We start from the raw sequence: 18919 nt of genomic DNA, 5'->3' as shown, positions 1-18919 counted from the left end.
GGTAGTTTATCTTAGTTGAGGTAAAAACTTTTCAGATAGTTTACATCGATATTTACTGCTCACACCCTTATTTTTTTGTGCTGGCTGCACCTATCTACTTCCAGTTCTTGAAAACTTAAGGAAGATTAGGGTACAAAAGCATTTAAAGTGTGATTTGATGTAAAAACAACTCTATGCCCACTTTTCTTATCTTTGGTGTTTACAATTGTTGCTATGAGGTTTAGCTACCTCTTATATTTTATACACATACATACATATGATTCATATTTATTTAAAATTATCAATGTCGACCACAGGACGTATTTTTACGTTTTTAATGGCATTTAGCCAAATAATGTTGATTAAGGTCAAGATGAAAACTATTGACTCCGTGGACAGATGCTTTCCTCTTTCAACCCTCGAATAAGAATTGGAGTAACTGTATTCTTGGACGTTCTCAGTCTGATTCATACCTTCTTTTAGCCAACTATTCATAGATTCACCAGAAGAATTACACCTACTACCTCCGGCGTAGGAAGAAAAAAAAAAATCAAATGAGCAATAATGTTAGCAGAAACTTGAAATTTAAGGGCCGGTATTAAGAAAGATCATCCTCCCTACCCCTTTCCCTCCGGTCCAATTCCCCTTTCTGGTTCTGGCCAGCGGAAATCGACTTGGCATTAACTAAGGACTGGAATTTCAAGGCGTCAGTTTTCCCCTGCCCCCAACCTCGGAAACTCTTAAACAGCTCCCTACCCTGCACTCAACGGTAGAGACAGATAAATGATGCAGCAGATTACACCTCTGAAAGGCAACATTTGTCCTGAGCTATTTTCACATTTTTTCCTGTTTCCGATTTGTGTGCCACACTTTGTTTGCTTGCTTAGGACATGGAAAACTTATTGGCTTTCCCCGGGCAAATGAAAGTGAAAGTGCTATATTGTAGCGGTATTTTATCCTTAAAGTCTGGACTGGCAGCTGGTGTGTATATGGGTGAGGGGGGAAGGGTGGGATTGGGAAACTTGAAGAACCAGTTTTGAGGTTTTGTTTGTTTATCTTGAGATCGCAGCAGGGTTCCTGTTTTTTCCTTCCTTATTTTGGGAGGGGGTCTGACTTCCGATTTATTTTCATTCGGGCAGTCATTGAAGTTTCATTCAATATACTGACTTCTAAAAAAAAATACACTCCACTTGTAGCTTTTCCCGGTTGCTCTTTAAAACACCATCCAGTCTCACCCTCATCTGGAAATAATGCAAGCTTCTCTCTTCCCCCCGCTCCCTCCTCCCCCACGTTTTTTTTTCTTTTAAAGCCCTACATAACCTGAAGTCGATAGTCAGATGGAAAATGTGCTGGTCTTAGTTTAGTTTACTTTCCCTTTTGGTGCTCACCTTACTTGCTGAAGTATATATAAAACGCACAGGCGTTTTGTACACACTTAGCTACCGAGTCTTGAAGTCCGCCTGCTCCACTGATCTAAACTTTGTTTACTCAAAGGCACTCTTTATGTGCAAATTTTAACTTGTTTGTGTGTGTACTTAAAAAAAAATACACGAGGAATGACACTGGAGATTTTAACAGTAATATTAATCCCTTTAAAGTCATTCATCTTTTCCCTCCCCACATCTTTTTTCCAAGAAACAACTAATAACAAATCAGGCTAGAATTTCTAAAAGAGGTTAGAGGAGGAGGAAAATAGGGGGAGTGGGATAGGGTAGAGAGGTTAGAGGGGCCAGAATTTCTCTCATTCACTGGGTGGAAAAGTTGACATTGTCTAAGCCTTTCTGAATGGCTGGTAGTTGGTTACCCCGATTGTACCTCTACCTCCCCTCCCCCTCCACGTGACGACCCAGGACACATGCGCACCCGACGCAGCCCAGGCACATCTGCAGACTGACGTCAGTGTGCTCTGCCTCCGAGGAAAAGCTGCCAAAATTTTCTCCTGCTGCAATTCAAGTTGGCTGGGGGCCGGTAGTGAGATCTAGGGCTACTTCAACAAAACTTTGCTGCCCTTCCTGCTCCTCTTGTCTTCTTTTCTCTTGATACCTTTTGATGCTCTGCACATGTTATTTGCATAGCAAAGGCACTAAGCTGTCCAGGAAGAGAGGGCACCACTTCCACCCCCAATAAGTCTTTTTTTCCCTTCTTTTCTTTCTTTTTCCCTTTCTTTTTTTTTGGGGGGGGGAGGGATAGTGAGAGAGGGGGTTTGCAAAGGCAGCATCTCAGGGTTATAGCTTTGATGTATTGAAGGCATCTCTTATTCTGCCAAATCGGAAAGTCAGTTCTAAAGCCGGGGTTAGCCAGACTATAGGGTTTTATTCTGGCTACAGAATAACTGGCTGGTGTGGCTTTGCAAAGGGGGGCAAAAAAAAAAAAAAAAAGTTAGGAGAGGGAGTACGTGAGTCGTCCAGTGCAATCTCTATTGTTTGAAACTTACTTTTTATCAGAATTTGAAGATGAAAACGGTAAGGAAGACTTCACAATATTCAATGAAACCTTTAAAAAAAAAAAAAACAACTTGTGCTTTGCTTGTCTTCCGAATAACGCTTAGAAAACTTTTTCTCTGTGTGTGTGTGTGTGTGTGTATTTTTTTTATGGCAGTGAGTGAGCTTGACTGAACTCATTTTACAGATAGAAATCTTTTTAACTCCAGACTTGTTGGAGGTTGTAGAATCTGAGACTTGCAAGTATTTTATGATGCAAAAAAATACGTTTATTATGTGAATATACAGTACATGTTTTGTGAAGTAGACTTGATTATGGTTATTGTAGTCTTTTAACTAATCATCAAATAGTAATTGGGAAAGTAATAATGATGTGTGTGTTTTAAATTGATTTCCAGTTTTCTTTAAGAAAAATCTTCTGCATTTTATAGTTTCATGTCAGTGTCTTAAGTGTTTAGACAAGTGCATATTTTATGCCTGGGCTCAGAGGATAGCATTAATGTGCTAGCTGTAGCCCTGATGCTCTAGGATATGTTAAGCTCTTAATAGGCTAATCAAAGAGATGGAAACGTGTGTTTTTTATTTACTTTGGGGCACTTGGGATGTGGTAGACTCATAACCCTCTGGAGCCTTGTTTACCAGAGTATGTCTCTATATACCGTGTATGGGACCAAAGTTCAGGGATTGGGGAGGGGGAAAACAAGAGTGCTGGAGGGGATATTGGAAAGCCTCTTTCTGATAACGTGGGCTACAGTTCCTGTCTTTGATAATTTCTTTTCTTGTACTAGAGGCAAAGGGAGTGAGAGATTGAGAAAGCGCACTGAGAGGGAACAAGAGAGTGAGTTTCTTACTCTTGTTTTTATTTGAGCTGCCGGTGCAACGCGTTTGGGCCAAATGCCAACTGTCTGGGTCACACGCGTTTTATCCAAATAGATTTAGCGCTGCTGTCTGGAAATGGGCTGCTGAATGTTAACTTTAGGATCAACTCAACCAGGGCAGCTCAGACTGTTACCCTCTGTCTGGGCTAAGTGGAATGGAGGGTGGGGGGAGTGAGGGTGTGCAGAGCAGAGAGGAAAAAGGAAACTGAACCATTGCTTGGAACTTTTAAAAAGACACTGGTGTGATTTTCAACATATTTTTTTATGTTCAGATTTTTGGGACTAAGTTTTTTCTTTTTTCTTTCATTTTTAAGCTTATGTAGACTGAAACTTTTAGATGTTGGAATGACAGTTCACAGAATTCATGACAGGAAAAGAAATGTAACAAAATTGGTGTAGTTGAAGGAAATTAAGAAAATTAATTTTGGAGATAATTGTTTTCCTGTGTTTCAGCAAAGTGGTAGTTGCAGTCTGGTTTGTATTAATTTAGTGCTCAAATTTAATCATTTGTGTTTTGGATTTTTGAAGAATAGTATATAGAGGCAAGTAAGTTGATTTCAAACAAATCAAAATTTATTCATTTGCCATAAATGGCTACAAATGAAATCGGTGTAGTGCTATTAATATTTTTGTGATTACCAAAAAGAAAAACCTCTAACCTCCAGAACTGAAATATTGTAATACTTTTCATATCTGGTTCCAATACCTGTAAGATTAATTCCTGCTCTTGTCTATTCTTACCACTTCCTCTTTATTTCCTTAGCAATCATGAGTAGACACTAGTGGTTTAGAATGGGCCTCTATGCCAAATCTTACCTTGTTTGTGACTTTAATGAAAAGAGTTAATGAGAAGAGTTAACATGTTTAACTACTTTAATGAGAAGAGTTAACAGCATATTTGGAATATTTTGGGGGGGGGAACAGAATGAACAGGGAAGAGATGGATAAGCTTTTTTAGTTCTACAAAAGACGTGATTGATGATCAAGCTAATCTCAAGAGAAAAAGACATTTCTGTTTTTCAGAAAAAGGTATAATACAGATAATGTATACTTACCTTGTTATCTGGAAAAAAGTTTGGGACTATATATAATTTAGAGCTTGAGTTCTGTAAATTGTGTTTTATATTTTTGGTCTTGGTTCATTTGCTTTTCTTCATAGGTAAGTTTTGAGTAATTTATATGTTTCATTGCACCTTTCCATGGAAACCAATCTCACAAAGTTTATCCATGATCTGGAAACCTTATAATTAGAGCCTAGTTGTATCTTTAGCATAGATAACCTTGTTGACAGAATAAATGGAAAATGAAATCAGAAGTTAGTTTTCACATATTAAAATTAAATACCTGAAGGCAGCATGGTATTTTTGCTTCTGCCATGGAGACCAAATCAACCTTAGATATATAACTTAAGTAAGATGGATGAAAGATGTTGTACTTTAGCTTCATAATAATAGTTGATGAGAGGAAATTATTGCCTTGGCTCCTCCCAGATCATTTGAGTGGGAAGTAAAAATGATAGAGGAAAAAGACAAGTAATACCCTTTAGCCAGGGCAGTCTACTGAGGGAATCAGTCTGATCTTTTTGCTGCTCAGCTAGTATAGTTTTGGTCCATGGAAGCCGGTAAATGATCTGTTAACCATATTGGTGCATTTGTGTTAGGGGGAAAAAGGATATGTGAAATCAAAGTAAAATGTATGTTTTGGTTCTGTTTCCAAATTTAAAATAGCTATAAGTACAATTATCATGATCTAAATTCTTTACTGTTTGCTTTAAAGACAATATAACCTCATTGATTACCTCTATCATCATATCCAACTATTCCACATTTTTTAGGGAAAGAGGAACATGAAACTATTTTTGAAGGAAGGCCTTTAAAAAGTGATGTTAGATAATGGAGGGCTAACATTTATTTGGCCATTAAAATGAAATATGCAGACACTTTATATTATGTGCTATCTAATTTAGTCTCTCAACAAATCTTTGTAAGGTGGATGTTATTATCATGACTATCAATGAGGAAACAGATCCAGAGAATTTAAGTAACTTGGAGTCAGACCAGGACTCAAAGCCATTGTGCTTTCCACAACATGGGTAGTTTCTGCTATGCAACTTAAAGAGTTAATGCATTATGATTTCTAGTACAATTGTCTAGTATTTTTTTTTTTTTTTTTGAGACAGAGTCTCGCTTTGTTGTCCAGGCTAGAGTGAGTGCTGTGGCGTCAGCCTAGCTCACAGCAACCTCAAACTCCTGGGCTGCAGTGATCCTTCTGCCTCAGCCTCCCGAGTAGCTGGGACTACAGGCATGCGCCACCATGCCCGGCTAATTTTTTATATATATATATCAGTTGGCCAATTAATTTCTTTCTATTTATAGTAGAGACGGGGTCTCGCTCTTGCTCAGGCTGGTTTTGAACTCCTGACCTTGAGCAATCCACCTGCCTCGGCCTCCCAAGAGCTAGGATTACAGGCGTGAGCCACAGCGCCCGGCCTGTCTAGTATTTTAATGTTAGCTTGAACTTTGAAAACTATATCTGGAAAAGTCAGAGCCTATACATGTTTGTTTATGGTGTCCAGATTAACCTCTCCAGCAGGTGTCAGGAAGTAGATTAACCCATTCACTCTTACTGTGTAGGTGACTTTAGAGTGGTTAGATACATTAATCGTATTGATTTTAGTTGCACTCTAGCCAACTCATTTACTTAGTGTTAAGTGTCTTCACTGAGCACTGGAGGCTTGAGAGAAAGTAGGGAGTGAGAAAGGAGAAAGAAACTGGAATTTATTGCGTGTCCATGTACTAGATATTGTGGTTAGTGGTGGAACCAAGACTGTAACCCTGGTTTATTTAACTTCAAAGCCCCTGCTCTTTCTGCTGTGCACCAATGCCCTTTTTACTGCACATCCTGAAATCATATGTTAGTCTACTTCTGGCCAAATAGTTCCCTATTACTATTCTCTCCATGCTACTGCCTTAATTAATTTGGGCGTTTACAGGACAGTAGGTAAGAGTGAAGGTTACAAAACTGTAACAGTTCCAAAACTGAGAAGAGCAGGAAATTTCTCAAGGGAGAAAAATAGTTGTTCCCTAACCCCAGCCAATTATGCTATAAATTTGTCATTAGATTCAAAGCCCAGGAAAATAAGAGAAAAAAGGATGCTTCAGTACAAATCTATGACCACCAGGAAATTACCTCAAATATGTTAATAATATATTCTTCTTTAAAAGAAGATTACAATTTAAAGTATATAAGGGACTTACTTAATGTCAGGCATTATTACTCAAAACACTCCAGTGATTTGGAAACAATTAAAACAATGAGAATGAATGTTTTCGTGAAGCAACTATCATACTTTAATATCTCAGGTCTGGAGTATGGAGATTCTGTGTAAGTAGGTTGGAAACCAGGATAACTGAATTCTTTTTATTACTGTTATTTAATAATGATATGACTTAATCTCTTACAGATTTTTACCTGAGAAGGGATTTATAGTGCCTGCTGTCTTGCCTAAAACATTGTATAAGTAATTTTGAGATGAAACAATTGCTATATGTAAAGTTTTAAAAACTATTCACATTAACTAATCAGTACCATTTATGAATTTGACATTGGTTGTTATCAACTGCTATCGAATGTTTAAATTGGAGTGCTTTAAACTGAAAGTATGATGTAATATAAAGAATTTAGAGTTTAAATCCAGATAGTGTGTGTGTAAGTCTGGGATCTGCTGGGTTTTTTGTTTTTTTTTAATCTATCTGACTTCTATGAGTTTCAGCTTCTATATTTGCAAATTGGCAGTTGTATTAGTTATCAATTACTGTATAACAAATAACCACAAATTTGGTGACTTAACACACAGTATCTGACAGTTTCTTTGGGTCAGGAGTCCAGGCATGGATTAGCCATGTCCTCTGCTTTAGGGTCTCATGAGACTGCAATCAAAGTGTTGGCAATGATTGTCTGCAGAAGGCTTGACTGGGGAGGAATCTGCTTCTAGGCTTACATATGAATGAGCAGGATTCAGTTTCTTGCATACTGTTGAAATGAGGGCCTCAGTTCCTTGTTGGTAACATTTGGAGGATGTTCTCAATTCCTTGCTATGCCTGCCTCTTCATATGACAGCTTCATCTAAATCAATGAGGGAAAGAGTTGGCTAGCAAGATGGAAGTCAGATTATTTTGGAATCTAATCATGGAAGTAACATCCCCTCAATGTTGAAATAGTCTATTGGTTAGAATCAAATTATTTGAGGGGAGGGTATTACGTAAGGGCATGATATGAGGTAGCAGAATTATTGGGGTCATCAGAGTCTGCCACAGGGGCAATATACTTCACATGAGTGTTGTGGAGATTACAAGAAGCAATATATATTTAAGGTTCTTTATTTTTAGTCTGACCTTAAACTACCTTTCTGGATATTACCTGTTAGTCTTTTGTATAGGAACCAAATGCGCTATTTATTATTACTAATACCATTTACTATTTCCTGTTTTTTTTTTCTTCTTGTCTTTGTGGAGTTTGTGGAACACATTTCTTCTCTTTGTAATGATTACCTCCAACAATTTGACTTGTGAAATTCATCTTCCAGGACTTATCTCAAATGCTACTTTTTTCATAGACATTCCTTGATCATCCTTCTCTGACCCAGAAGTCATCTCCCTCATCTGATCTCCTGTAACACCTTTCCATAACTTTATTATGGCATTTGTCTGCCTTGAATTTTTGCATTATTTAAATTATGAGCTCCCTAAGGGCAAGGATTGTGTCTTAATCTTTTCTGTATTCCTTAATTCTTTTCTATGTTCTTATGTTGTTATAGCATCATCTTTTAAACATAGTAAGTCATTATTTATTGATTAGTGAATTAGTTTTTCCAAGATTTAGCAGTTTAATAACTTGTAAAGACAGATGATAGGAATTTTAAATGGTTGTTGTTGTTTTATATGTTGTAATAACCAATATTTCTAGCACCATAGGGAATGAAGTATTCCACGTAAGTTAATTTTCCAGTTAACTACAAATATTCTTATTTATTTATCTATCTTATTTTTTTTGTGAGATACAGTCTCACTCTGTTGCCCTTGCTGGAGTGCAGTGGCACCAAATATTCTTTTATATGCCTAAAGTGGTTTTATTTTGATCATTATTCATTCATTTATTCATCTATTTTTTAGACCAACAAATATGTAGTAAGCATTTATTATATGGTAATTTCATATATTAGGGATGAAAATCAAATCTTTCGTGTACTTCTCTAACTTAATAATAATTTATCTTCTTGAAACTATTTAATTTTTATTTCAGATTCAGGCATAGTATGAATGTCAGATATTGAGTTCTGATACAGTTATATGTACAATAAGAACTATTAAACTATATAAGAACTGTTTGCCTCTACCCAAAATTATATTACTTTGGGAAAGTAATGCTGGAAAATCAGGTAGCCAATATGCTATTGTTCTGTATAAAGTATGAAGACACTGACTCTTTTTTTTTTTTTTTTTTTTGAGACAGAGTTTCACTTTGTCGCCCAGGCTAGAGTGAGTGCCTTGGCATCAGCCTAGCTCACAGCAACCTCAAACTCCTGGGCTCAAGCAATCCTCCTGCCTCAGCCTCCCGAGTAGCTGGGACTACAGGCATGTGCCACCATGCCCGGCTAATTTTTTCTCTATATATTAGTTGGCCAATTAATTTTCTTTCTATTTATAGTAGAGATGGGGTCTCGCTCTTTCTCAGGCTGTTTTCGAACTCCTGACCTCGAGCAATCCGCCCGCCTCGACCTCCCAGAGTGCTAGGATTACAGACATGAGCCACCATGCCCGGCCAAAACACTGACTCTTGATGAGGTTGTTAGCTGAAAGTAAAGTACATGAGATAGGACTTGAAATCTGTTGTGATACCTAAAATGAGGTTTTAAAAATTTCTTTTCTTTTCAGTTACATTCCAGGGAGTTGAAGTTACCTCACATGAGTTGCTTTGTAAATCATATAAGATTTCCAGATAAAGTCAAGTGTAATAATAAATATGTTTTGGTATTTTAGAAGTTTAATTTGATACAGACAAAAATGAATTCTCTTAAAAATTTAAAATAATTATGATTTCACTGCAGGTTCCTTCTCTGATTATTAAGTAGCTCTGGCATTATACTGCTAACATCTCTTACGTCTGTATTTAGACTATAAAGAACAACAATGGTCTAACTCAACTATATTAAGTTATATTGTAGTTGTGTCTTTTGGCAAGCATTCAGTGATAAATAGTAGATTTGTCCATTTAGGATATTTTTCAGTTAACTTAAATTTGTTTTTGTTTTTCTAGGTTAAAAATGGCCATACTATAATAACTAATTAGTCTAATGCTTTGCTTATGAAAGTTTTTTCCATCATTATTTTTTCATTTTGGATTGAGAAAATGAATCCAGATATAGAAGAAAGTACAGGATGTTGGAAAAAAGTTCCTGTTAAACAGTGAAACATCTAATGGCTAATTTGCAAGAAGTTTTAAAGAAATAAAATTGTTATGCTTCGATTTTGGTATGGTATTGACTCTATAGCACATAGGTAGCCCTCCAAAAAAATCATCCAATTTTCTAAATTATGGAAATTTTGTGGAAGACGTTGACCTGGATATTGAGCCTCATCATGGCTTCATCGGAATGTCATAGTGACCACAGGCTTTCATACAGTTCTCAAGGTAGGATTTCTGCTTTTGAAACTGACAAGAAATATTGCTATTAATTGGATAAGAAAAGATTCTGAGTAGTTAGTGTGAACACTTTCTTTGGGATATGTAGTGATAGGAATGGAGGCCTACTGTGTCAATTCAGTGCTGGTTTCATAAATGTTAAAGGCTCTAAGAGTCTGTTTAACATGTCCTACTAGTATTTAACATCCTGTGGATTTTAAAGTTAGCCAGTCTTTCTTGGAAAATGATAGACCCAGGCCCTCTTCTTCTGAATATTAAACTTTAATAGGCTCATTCATTGCTAGGGTTTATAGGCAAGACCAAATAAAAGAGTGAGAATTGTAAGAAGTTAAACTTTTCAAATTCTAATTCTTATACTTTTAATCTATAGAATTGAACTTTATATCATAGAAATCTTAACAAAGAAGGCCCCAGGAGTAAATGTCATTTTGTTTTCCATGGACCAGTCTAATCCTTACAGAATTATTAAAAGGCATAGCTTTTGGATTTCGCCCCATGAATGCATAGTAACACATTTTTTTTGGTGCTGATGAGCCAGATTTTCAAGACTATTATAGATTGATTTATATGTCTAGAAGTCCATGTGCAAAAAGTGTGGCTCTCAAAGTAGATCAGTGAAGCCATGACATTTAGTATTAACTCTTATTTATAAGAAGTAAAATAATGTCTTTCAATTTATTTCCATTAGGTTATGGTTTCATGGGAGTTTATATTTGTGGGTAAACTTCATGTACAGACAATGAGGCAATAGGCAGACATTTGGTTTCCCTTAGTGGTAAACCTAGCTAAAGGAAGGTATGGCTGAGAAAGTAGATGGGTAATATTTAGTACATCTAATGAGGAAAATATGTTTAATAGTCGTTTGAATTTTTAGTCAATCTTATATTTTTAACAGTTTTATTGAGATATACACATATCATTAAAGTATATAATTCAGTGGTTTTTAGTATTTTCAGTATTGTAAAACCATCATCATCATCAATTTTGGAACATTTTCATCACTCCAGAAAGAAACCCTATGCCCATTAGCAGTCACTCCCAAATTCCCTCCAAACTATCTCTCACTCCCAGCTGTAGGTAACCTCTAAACTTCTGAACTTCTGTCTCTAGAGATTTGCTTATTCTGGATATTTCATATAAATGAAATCATATGTGATCTTTTGTGACTGGCTCCTTTTACTTAGCATAATGTTTTAAATGTTAGATAATGAACTTTGATTATGAAGGCAGTTGTTATGAAGACTCATTCATGTCATAGCTTGTATCAGTACTGCATTCCTTTTTATTGCAAAATATTCCATTGTGTGAATATACCACATTTTATCAATTCATGAATTGATGAAAATCTGGGATTCCTTTAGGCCATCCCTTTAGAGACAGGGCCTTGCTTTGTCACCCAGGCTGGGGTACAGTGGTATGATCATAGCTCACTGCAGCCTTGGACTCCTGGGCTTAAGCAATCCTCCTGCCTTAGCCTCCCCAAATGCTGGGATTACAGGTGTGAGCCATTGTGCCTGGCTGATTTTTGGTTATTTTTCATAATTCTGATAAGAACATTCACATACAGGTTTTTATGTGGATGTGTGTTTTCATTTCTATTGTATGTATAATTGAGAGTAGAATTTCTGGATTATATGGTAACTCCATTTTGAGGAACTGTCAGACTGTTTTTCAAAGTGGCTGTAGCATTTTACATCCTCACTGATGAATTTTTTTTTAAAATAATAATTTCTAAAAGGCTGTAAAGCTTCTCTTTTGGATAACTTTCAAAAACAGATTTTATCTGAGCTAAACTTTCTTTACATATGTGTGCTTTTCATTGTTTTTTATTTCAATGTAAAATTTTCATACTTCTGTAGAATTTTAGTTCTCAGAATCCATGTTTTTAAAATTAAATTTTAAACAAAATTGCTTTTGCAAGTAATTTTAAATTAATTGTAACTTAATTAATCTTTAAATTTTAAACTTTTACTCTTTCATTTTTATTTAATATAACATTTTTTGTACGTACCTCACATATAATGATGCGGAGTTTTAACCGACATAGTTGTTTATATTGCTTCTTCTTTGTTCTGTTAAATTTTTTTTCTTTCATGTTTTTTTTTTTCTGGATTCTCTGCCTTGTGATTACAAAGAGGAATTCCTGACTTACCTTGAACACTACCAGCTAACTATTCCAATAAGGGTTGATCAAAATGGAGCGTTTCTCAGCTTTACTGTGAAAAATGATAAACACTCAAGGAGAAGACGGAGTATGGACCCTATTGATCCACAGCAGGCAGTATCTAAGTTATTTTTTAAACTTTCAGCCTATGGCAAGCATTTTCATCTAAACTTGACTCTCAATACAGATTTTGTGTCCAAATATTTTACAGTAGAATATTGGGGTAAAGATGGACCCCAATGGAAACATGATTTTTTAGACAACTGTCATTACACAGGATATTTGCAAGATCAACGTAGTACAACTAAAGTGGCTTTAAGCAACTGTATTGGGTTGGTAAGTAGATGTTATACTTTTAAATTTCTGTTGGGAAAATAAGTTCACAATGTAAATGTCTTTCCTCGATTAAAAAATATATATAGGTGATTTAAGCAGGAAGTAATAGTCTAAATTTTTTTTGCTCTTTCTGCTGCTTTTGGTTCTCATCATCTGTTTCATAATGTTTGTATTGTATTTTCAAAGAACAGGTTTTAAAACTATTATTAGTAGAGAAATGAATGAAACCTCAGGTTTCCTTTTAGACTTAAGTTTTTCTGTTCAAATAAGTATCTTTTATGAATAAACAAAACTCAATCATTTGTGAAGAGTTTCACGGTGTGATTGTGTATATGTGTATATTATGGCAGAAAACCACAGCATTGATAGATATTCTCTTTAGGTTTCTTTCTCTAAATACCTTTTTCTAGTAGGTAACATAGCTTAAAATTACTTATGACTTACTTATGGTTACAAGTTCTTGAAGCAAAATCTTTTATACCAATGTCTATGAAATAATTTTTTCATACATTTATATGAAGATTAATAATAAATCCTTTTTACTGAGAAAGTTGGGTTCAGGAGTACAGGGTTTATGTTAGGCATTTTTTTTTTTTTTTGAGAGAGGGTCAATCTCTGTTGGCCCGAGTAGAGTACAGTGGCATGATCATAGCTCACTGTAACCTCAAACTCCTGGGCTCACGCAATCCTCTTGCCTCAAACTCCTGCCTCAGCCTCCTGAGTAGCTGAGACTATAGACACATGCCACCATGTTGGGCTAATTTTTCTATTTTTGTAGAGATGGATCTCTTGCTCAGGATGGTCTCAAACTCCTAACTGCAAGTAATCCTCCTGCCTCAGCCTCCCAGAGTGCTAAGATTACAGGTGTGAGCCAGCATGCCTGGCATATGTTAGGCATTTCAGTCCATTCTAGTCTAAGGGTAAATACACAGTTCAAAGTTTCATGTAATGTTTGTAGAACAAAGCATATTCCCGTACTTCCTCTTCAACATTTACTCTGTTTGGGGTAATGTAGATACTCCATTAAAGCTTTATCTGGGGCCTGGTGTGGTGTCTCATACCTGTAATCCTAGCACTCTGGGAGGCCCAGAGTTGGGTTTAAATAAGTTTTAGATTGGAAGGAACTATCAAGAACTACACAATGTGGAAAAATTTTCATTATCGGTGTATGTAAGAATTTGCTCAAATTGTCCATTTTCTTAACTGTTAATTAAAATGAGCTATAATAATTTGATTTTAAGGTTTAGGTTTAATTCCTATAAATAGACATACTGAGTGCATTTATTGTTAGTTTCTCTGTAAGCTGTGTTAGGACTTTATATAAAAAGTAGATTTACCTTTTTGAATAAAATTATGCAAATATGTGTTCTAAGACTTCTCATATGTTAAAAGGACATGCTGTTAATTGTCATAGAAAAATACTTTTCATAGCCATTTACTAATACTTTTCCTAGTCGTTGACTTTTCCTAACTTTTACATTTGGCATTAACATTAATTATGACATTGCTAATTTTAACAGGGTGATGAAATGAGGAAATTTGATATTTAGAAAAAAAACCAAATTCTGTTGTGAATATGAGGGAAGAGGGGTGATTGTAGACACAAAGATGAGTTAGAACATATAGTAGACAATGAGGGCCTATCTGTACAAAGACTATGGCATTGGGAATGGAGAAGACAATGAATATGAACCAAATTTTAGTGAGAAAATTTAGAGATTTGTGTCCTATTAATCTTTTCTTCTCTGACATATAACAAGACAGGTAGTAAATAGTTGGTATTTAATAATATTTTTAAAAACTGATATAGAATTGAGCAGGGTGTTGGATGAGGAGAAAAAATATAAATTGAAGATGGCTGAGATTTCTCGTTTGGATGAAGGTGTGTATGAATGTTACTTGTGGAAAAGGAATACCAGAAGAGTGTTGGATTGGAGAGGAAGATAATATAGTAAGTGTGAAGAATCAAAGAAATAAAGGTTAGAGATACCTACTGGTGTTAAGGAAATAATGTTGTGAAATTTAGAAAAAGTTCAATTATAAGTAATTTGAGGGTCATTAACATAGGTGACTGTATATGAAATTGTGAAACATACTGTTTCATGAGTCAAAAATGAGAATAAGGTTGAAAATTAAGGAGATGGCAGAGTATCACCCATCTATTCTTCGTCCTCGTTGAGGCTGTCTCTTCTGTTAATACCTTTCTGTTATACTTTGTTTCTTACTGAAACTGCATGGTCCATGTTATTAATAACTAAGTTTGATTACTTGGTAAGATGTGGTCTGCCAGGTTTGTCCACTGAAGTTATTAGTTTTCCCTTGGCAATTAATAAGGAATTTGTGAGCAGATTTTTTGAGACAGTGTGAATACCCTGTTCCTCATCACATTTTTACACAACAGTTTTAGTAACTGTTACCATCAGTCTTAATTTGTATCATGTTACACTTTTAATCAAATGGAATATGTAAAGAAGTTTTTTAAAAATCCCACTTTTCAAAGGCTACACTTTTAGATAATTCTGTTTTTAACTGTTCTATCTAAATTAGTTTTCAATGTAGAGATCATAAGTATTTTCTAATCATATTTCCTCACCCATAGTTTTAATGTTACAGCCCTTGCACCATTGAAGGGACAAAGTTCCTAACATTGTATCCTACCACTTCCAAATAATGTCACATTTTAGTTTGTTTTATATTTGGACCATGGTATTTTTATCCAGGGTTTTTTTTTTGTGTGTGTGTGTGTGGAGTTTCTAATTAATTTTATTTTTTCTTATTGAAAAAATATACTATTTCTTTATTAAGTGACCAATATTACCCAGATCCTTAGCCCTTATATCTATTGCTTTGAATATATTCCATTCTTATTTGGAGGCATTTTGCATCGAATTTACCAGTTAATTAATTTCTTAAGCTACCACGTTATCTCTCATTTGGGGATTTCTTCTTTTCTAGTTTAGTTTCACATCTTACTCTTTCTGAGTTTACATCCTGATTTTGTTGGGAAACATCTTCATAATTACCTCATATAGGTGCCTGGGAAGTAAAATTTCTGAGTCTTTGACTATTTGAAAGTGATTTTATGTTGCCTTCGTGTATGGTTAACAATTTAGGTGAATGTGGAATTCTAGGTTCAAAAATAATTTTCTTTAAGAACCATGGATGGTGGAATTGAGAAAGGAAATATATGTGGCATCAAATTTATCTATATGGTTTTATATCTTTAAAAAAGGAAAAATATATAGAGTTCTAAAAAATTATCATTGATTCATTTTAAGTGGCAAGTAGAAATCTTCTGTTAATCTGATTTTTGTCCTTTTGTTATTTAAAAAATTTTAATTAAAAAAATTTTTTCCTCAATGAAAGTGTGTTCTTCTCTTTATCTTTCTTGTTTCAGGAATTTTATAATGTGGTTAGGTATGGGTATTCTTCCCTTCTCTCTGCTTGGTTTTTCTTTTCATTTCTTATTTCTTTTATTGCCTGCAGAAGTTTCTCCTGTGGATTTTTTGCCCTGCCCTGCCCTGCCCTGCCGTGCCCTTCCTTTTTCCCTTTCCCTTCTCCTTCCCTTCTCCTTCTCCTTTCCCTTTCCCTTCCCCTTCCTTTTCTCCTTTCCCTTCCTCTTCCCCTTTCCCTTTCTCCTTTCCCTTTCTCTTCCCCTTTCCCTTCCCCTTCTTCCTTCTCTCTTCCCCCTTCTCCCTTCCCTTCCCTTCTCTCTCTCTTTTCCTTTCCTTCCCTCCCTTCCTTCCTTCCTTCCTTCCTTCCTTCCTTCCTTCCTTCCTTCCTTCCTTCCTTCCTTCCTTCCTTCCTTCCTTCCTTCCTTCCCTCCCTCCCTCTCTCTTTTTCTTCCTGCTTGGTTTTTCATGGGTGCTTTTAATTTAAAGACCTTTCTTAAACTTAGAAAATTTAAAAAAATATTTCCTTAATAATTATATCTCCTTATTTTTTTTTTCCACTTGCTTTCTCTTTCTGGAATTGGTTCTCTGCTTCCCATAACTTTTTCTCTTTTTCCATTATTTTCTTTTTTGTTTTAAGTTCTATGAGATTTTCCCCATTTTGCCTTCCTTTCCTTCAGTTGATTTAAAAATTATAGCAGCCATATTTCTATTAATACATTTCCAGAGATCTTTCTTTTTAAATCTTTCCCTACATTCTGTTCTTATTTCATGAAAAATGATTTTCTTCAATCCCTCTGAAGATACCAAAGACCATACAGCTACTTAAAAGCCCAGTGACCCCATGAAACTTTCTCTTCATTTATTTATGTTCACAGCTGCCTTTCTCCCTTTATTCATTCTTTCTTTCACTAAATACTTATAAGTACTTTCCATTACTGTTGTAGATGCTAGGAGCAAAACAGAAAACACAACAAAAATCCCTGTTATCACATAGCTTGTATTCTAGTGGAGTAGACACACAGTAAGGTAAACAAATAAAAATCATAATATGTTGGATAGTGATAAGTGCTAAGGAGGAAAAATATTGAGCAAAGACTTTAAGGGAAAGGAGGAAGAAAATGCTGGCATCTGAGGGCTAAGATTTTCAGGTAGAAATTTCCAAGTATAAAGATATAATCTAAGAGTATTTGAGGAACAGCAAGGAGGCCACTATGGCTACAGCTAAGTAAAAGAGGGAGAGTAATGGAAGTTGAGGTCAGAAGGGAACTGGGGGCCAGATGTAATGTTATAGAGCTGTGGTCCCGAACCCTTGGGCCGCAGACCAGACAGGTACCTGTCTGTGGCCTATTAGGATGTGGGCTGCACAGCAGGAGGCTGAGAAAGGGAAGCTTCATCTGTATTTACAGCTGCTCCCCATGACTGGTTCACTGCATAAGCTCTGCCTCCTGTCAGATCAATGGGGGCATTAGATTCTCATTGGATTGCAAACCCAACTATAAACTGTGCAGGCAATGGATCAATCTAGGTTGCCCAATTCTTAGGAGAATCTAATACCTGATGACCTGAGGTGGAGCTGAGACAGTGATGCTAACGCTGGAGAGAGTCTGCAAATACAGATTATCATTAGCAGAGACGTTTGGCTGCACAGTAAAATGTAATATGCTTGAATCATCCTGAAACCATCCCTGCCTCTCCCCATCCCAGTCCGTGGAAAAATTGTCTTCCGTGAAACTGGTCCCTGCTGCCAAAAAGGTTGGGGACCTATGTTAGAGAGGACAAGGTATAAAATAGGTGATAATTCTAATCTTGAGCCCTGAGTAACTAGCAGAATCTGCCAGCTATCGACTGAGATGAGGAAGATTCAGGAATTAACTAAGAAGGAAAATCTGTTGGAAAAGTAGATTGGGGGTGATGGTGTATATCATGAGTTTAGCTGGACATATTAAACTTGAGATGTTGTATAGGACATTAGATAGTCCTGTCTGGAGTCAGAGGAAAGATAAGAATTACAGAATTATAAATTTGGCAGTCATCAATATGTAGATGACATTTAAAGCCAGGGTATGAAATTGCTTTGAAGAGAGCACAGATAGAAAAGAGAAGAGGTGTAAGGACTGGGCCTTTGGGCATTCCAAGAGGTCAAGGAGGTCAGAGAGAAGTGGAGGAATAAACAAAGAAGAAAGTAGTAAGAAAATTAAAGGCAAACGTCCCAGAAGCCAAGAAAAGGAAGTATTTCAAGAGGAAAATACTGCTGATGAGTCAAAATAAGGACTGAAAACTGCTCATTGAGTTTTATCAATGAGGAGGTTATTGGAGACCTTGACAAAAGCAGTTCCCGTGAAGTTGTGGTAGGGTTTGAAGGAGAGGCAAAGACCCGATTGGAGTAGGTTTAAGAGGGAGTGGGAGAAGAGAAAAGATGTATAGACAGTTACTTCAAGGACTTTTTGATAAGCGAGAAGTTGTCAATAGCTGCAGGCAGATGGGTTGGAGGAGGTTTTGGGTGTTTTTACTTTTGCTTTGTGTGATAAAGATGGGAATGATTATGTAGAGACTGGAAATTGAGTGAAGTCATTGGTAGGTGAGAAAGGATGTAATCATCTGCACAAATGGAATAATTATCCTTAGCTAGAATAGATAATTCATCCATAATAATAGGAAAAATAGATTATATGGACATGAGATGAAGGTGGGTGGATATTTATGGTTTTAGGAGTTTGTAGAAGACTGTACAGTGTTGTCAATTGGAAGGGAATAAAGAAGGAGGAGGTTTTAGAGGATTAGGAAGAGAGGAGACAACATGAACTATTTATCCAGGAGAATGGGATACTGAATGAACTAGAGAAATACAGTATAATTTCTTCGAAGCTGAATTAAGGGCACAGTTGAAATTAGTGATGATGAGTTTAAAGTGAGACATTTAGCATGTTGATGTATTTTTCTCTGGCTATAATGCAGCTGCAAACGTGCAGGGCCCAAAAAAATTGTATTTAGTCAGGATTATGGTTTAGCCAACTGAAGTCAATG

The 18919-nt window shown here is 35.9% G+C and overlaps 1 protein-coding gene across 1 annotated transcript in view; it reads left to right on the top strand.

The window, feature by feature from the left end:
- Positions 1-1710: 1710 nt before the first annotated feature.
- ADAMTS6 (ADAM metallopeptidase with thrombospondin type 1 motif 6) overlaps positions 1711-18919 on the top strand; it is a 292439-nt gene continuing 275230 nt past the window's right edge. Inside the window, exons 1-3 of the mRNA XM_012784073.3 lie at positions 1711-2441; positions 9614-9988; positions 12136-12500. Of these exons, the coding sequence (XP_012639527.2) occupies positions 9892-9988; positions 12136-12500 (462 nt within the window). The 5' untranslated portion in view covers positions 1711-2441; positions 9614-9891. The remainder of the gene's footprint in view (positions 2442-9613; positions 9989-12135; positions 12501-18919) is intronic.

The sequence above is a fragment of the Microcebus murinus genome, chromosome 11 (genome assembly GCF_040939455.1).
Source record: "Microcebus murinus isolate Inina chromosome 11, M.murinus_Inina_mat1.0, whole genome shotgun sequence".
In the NCBI taxonomy this organism is placed as follows: Eukaryota; Metazoa; Chordata; class Mammalia; order Primates; family Cheirogaleidae; genus Microcebus; species Microcebus murinus.
This window is presented reverse-complemented; position numbering and strand designations above follow the sequence as displayed.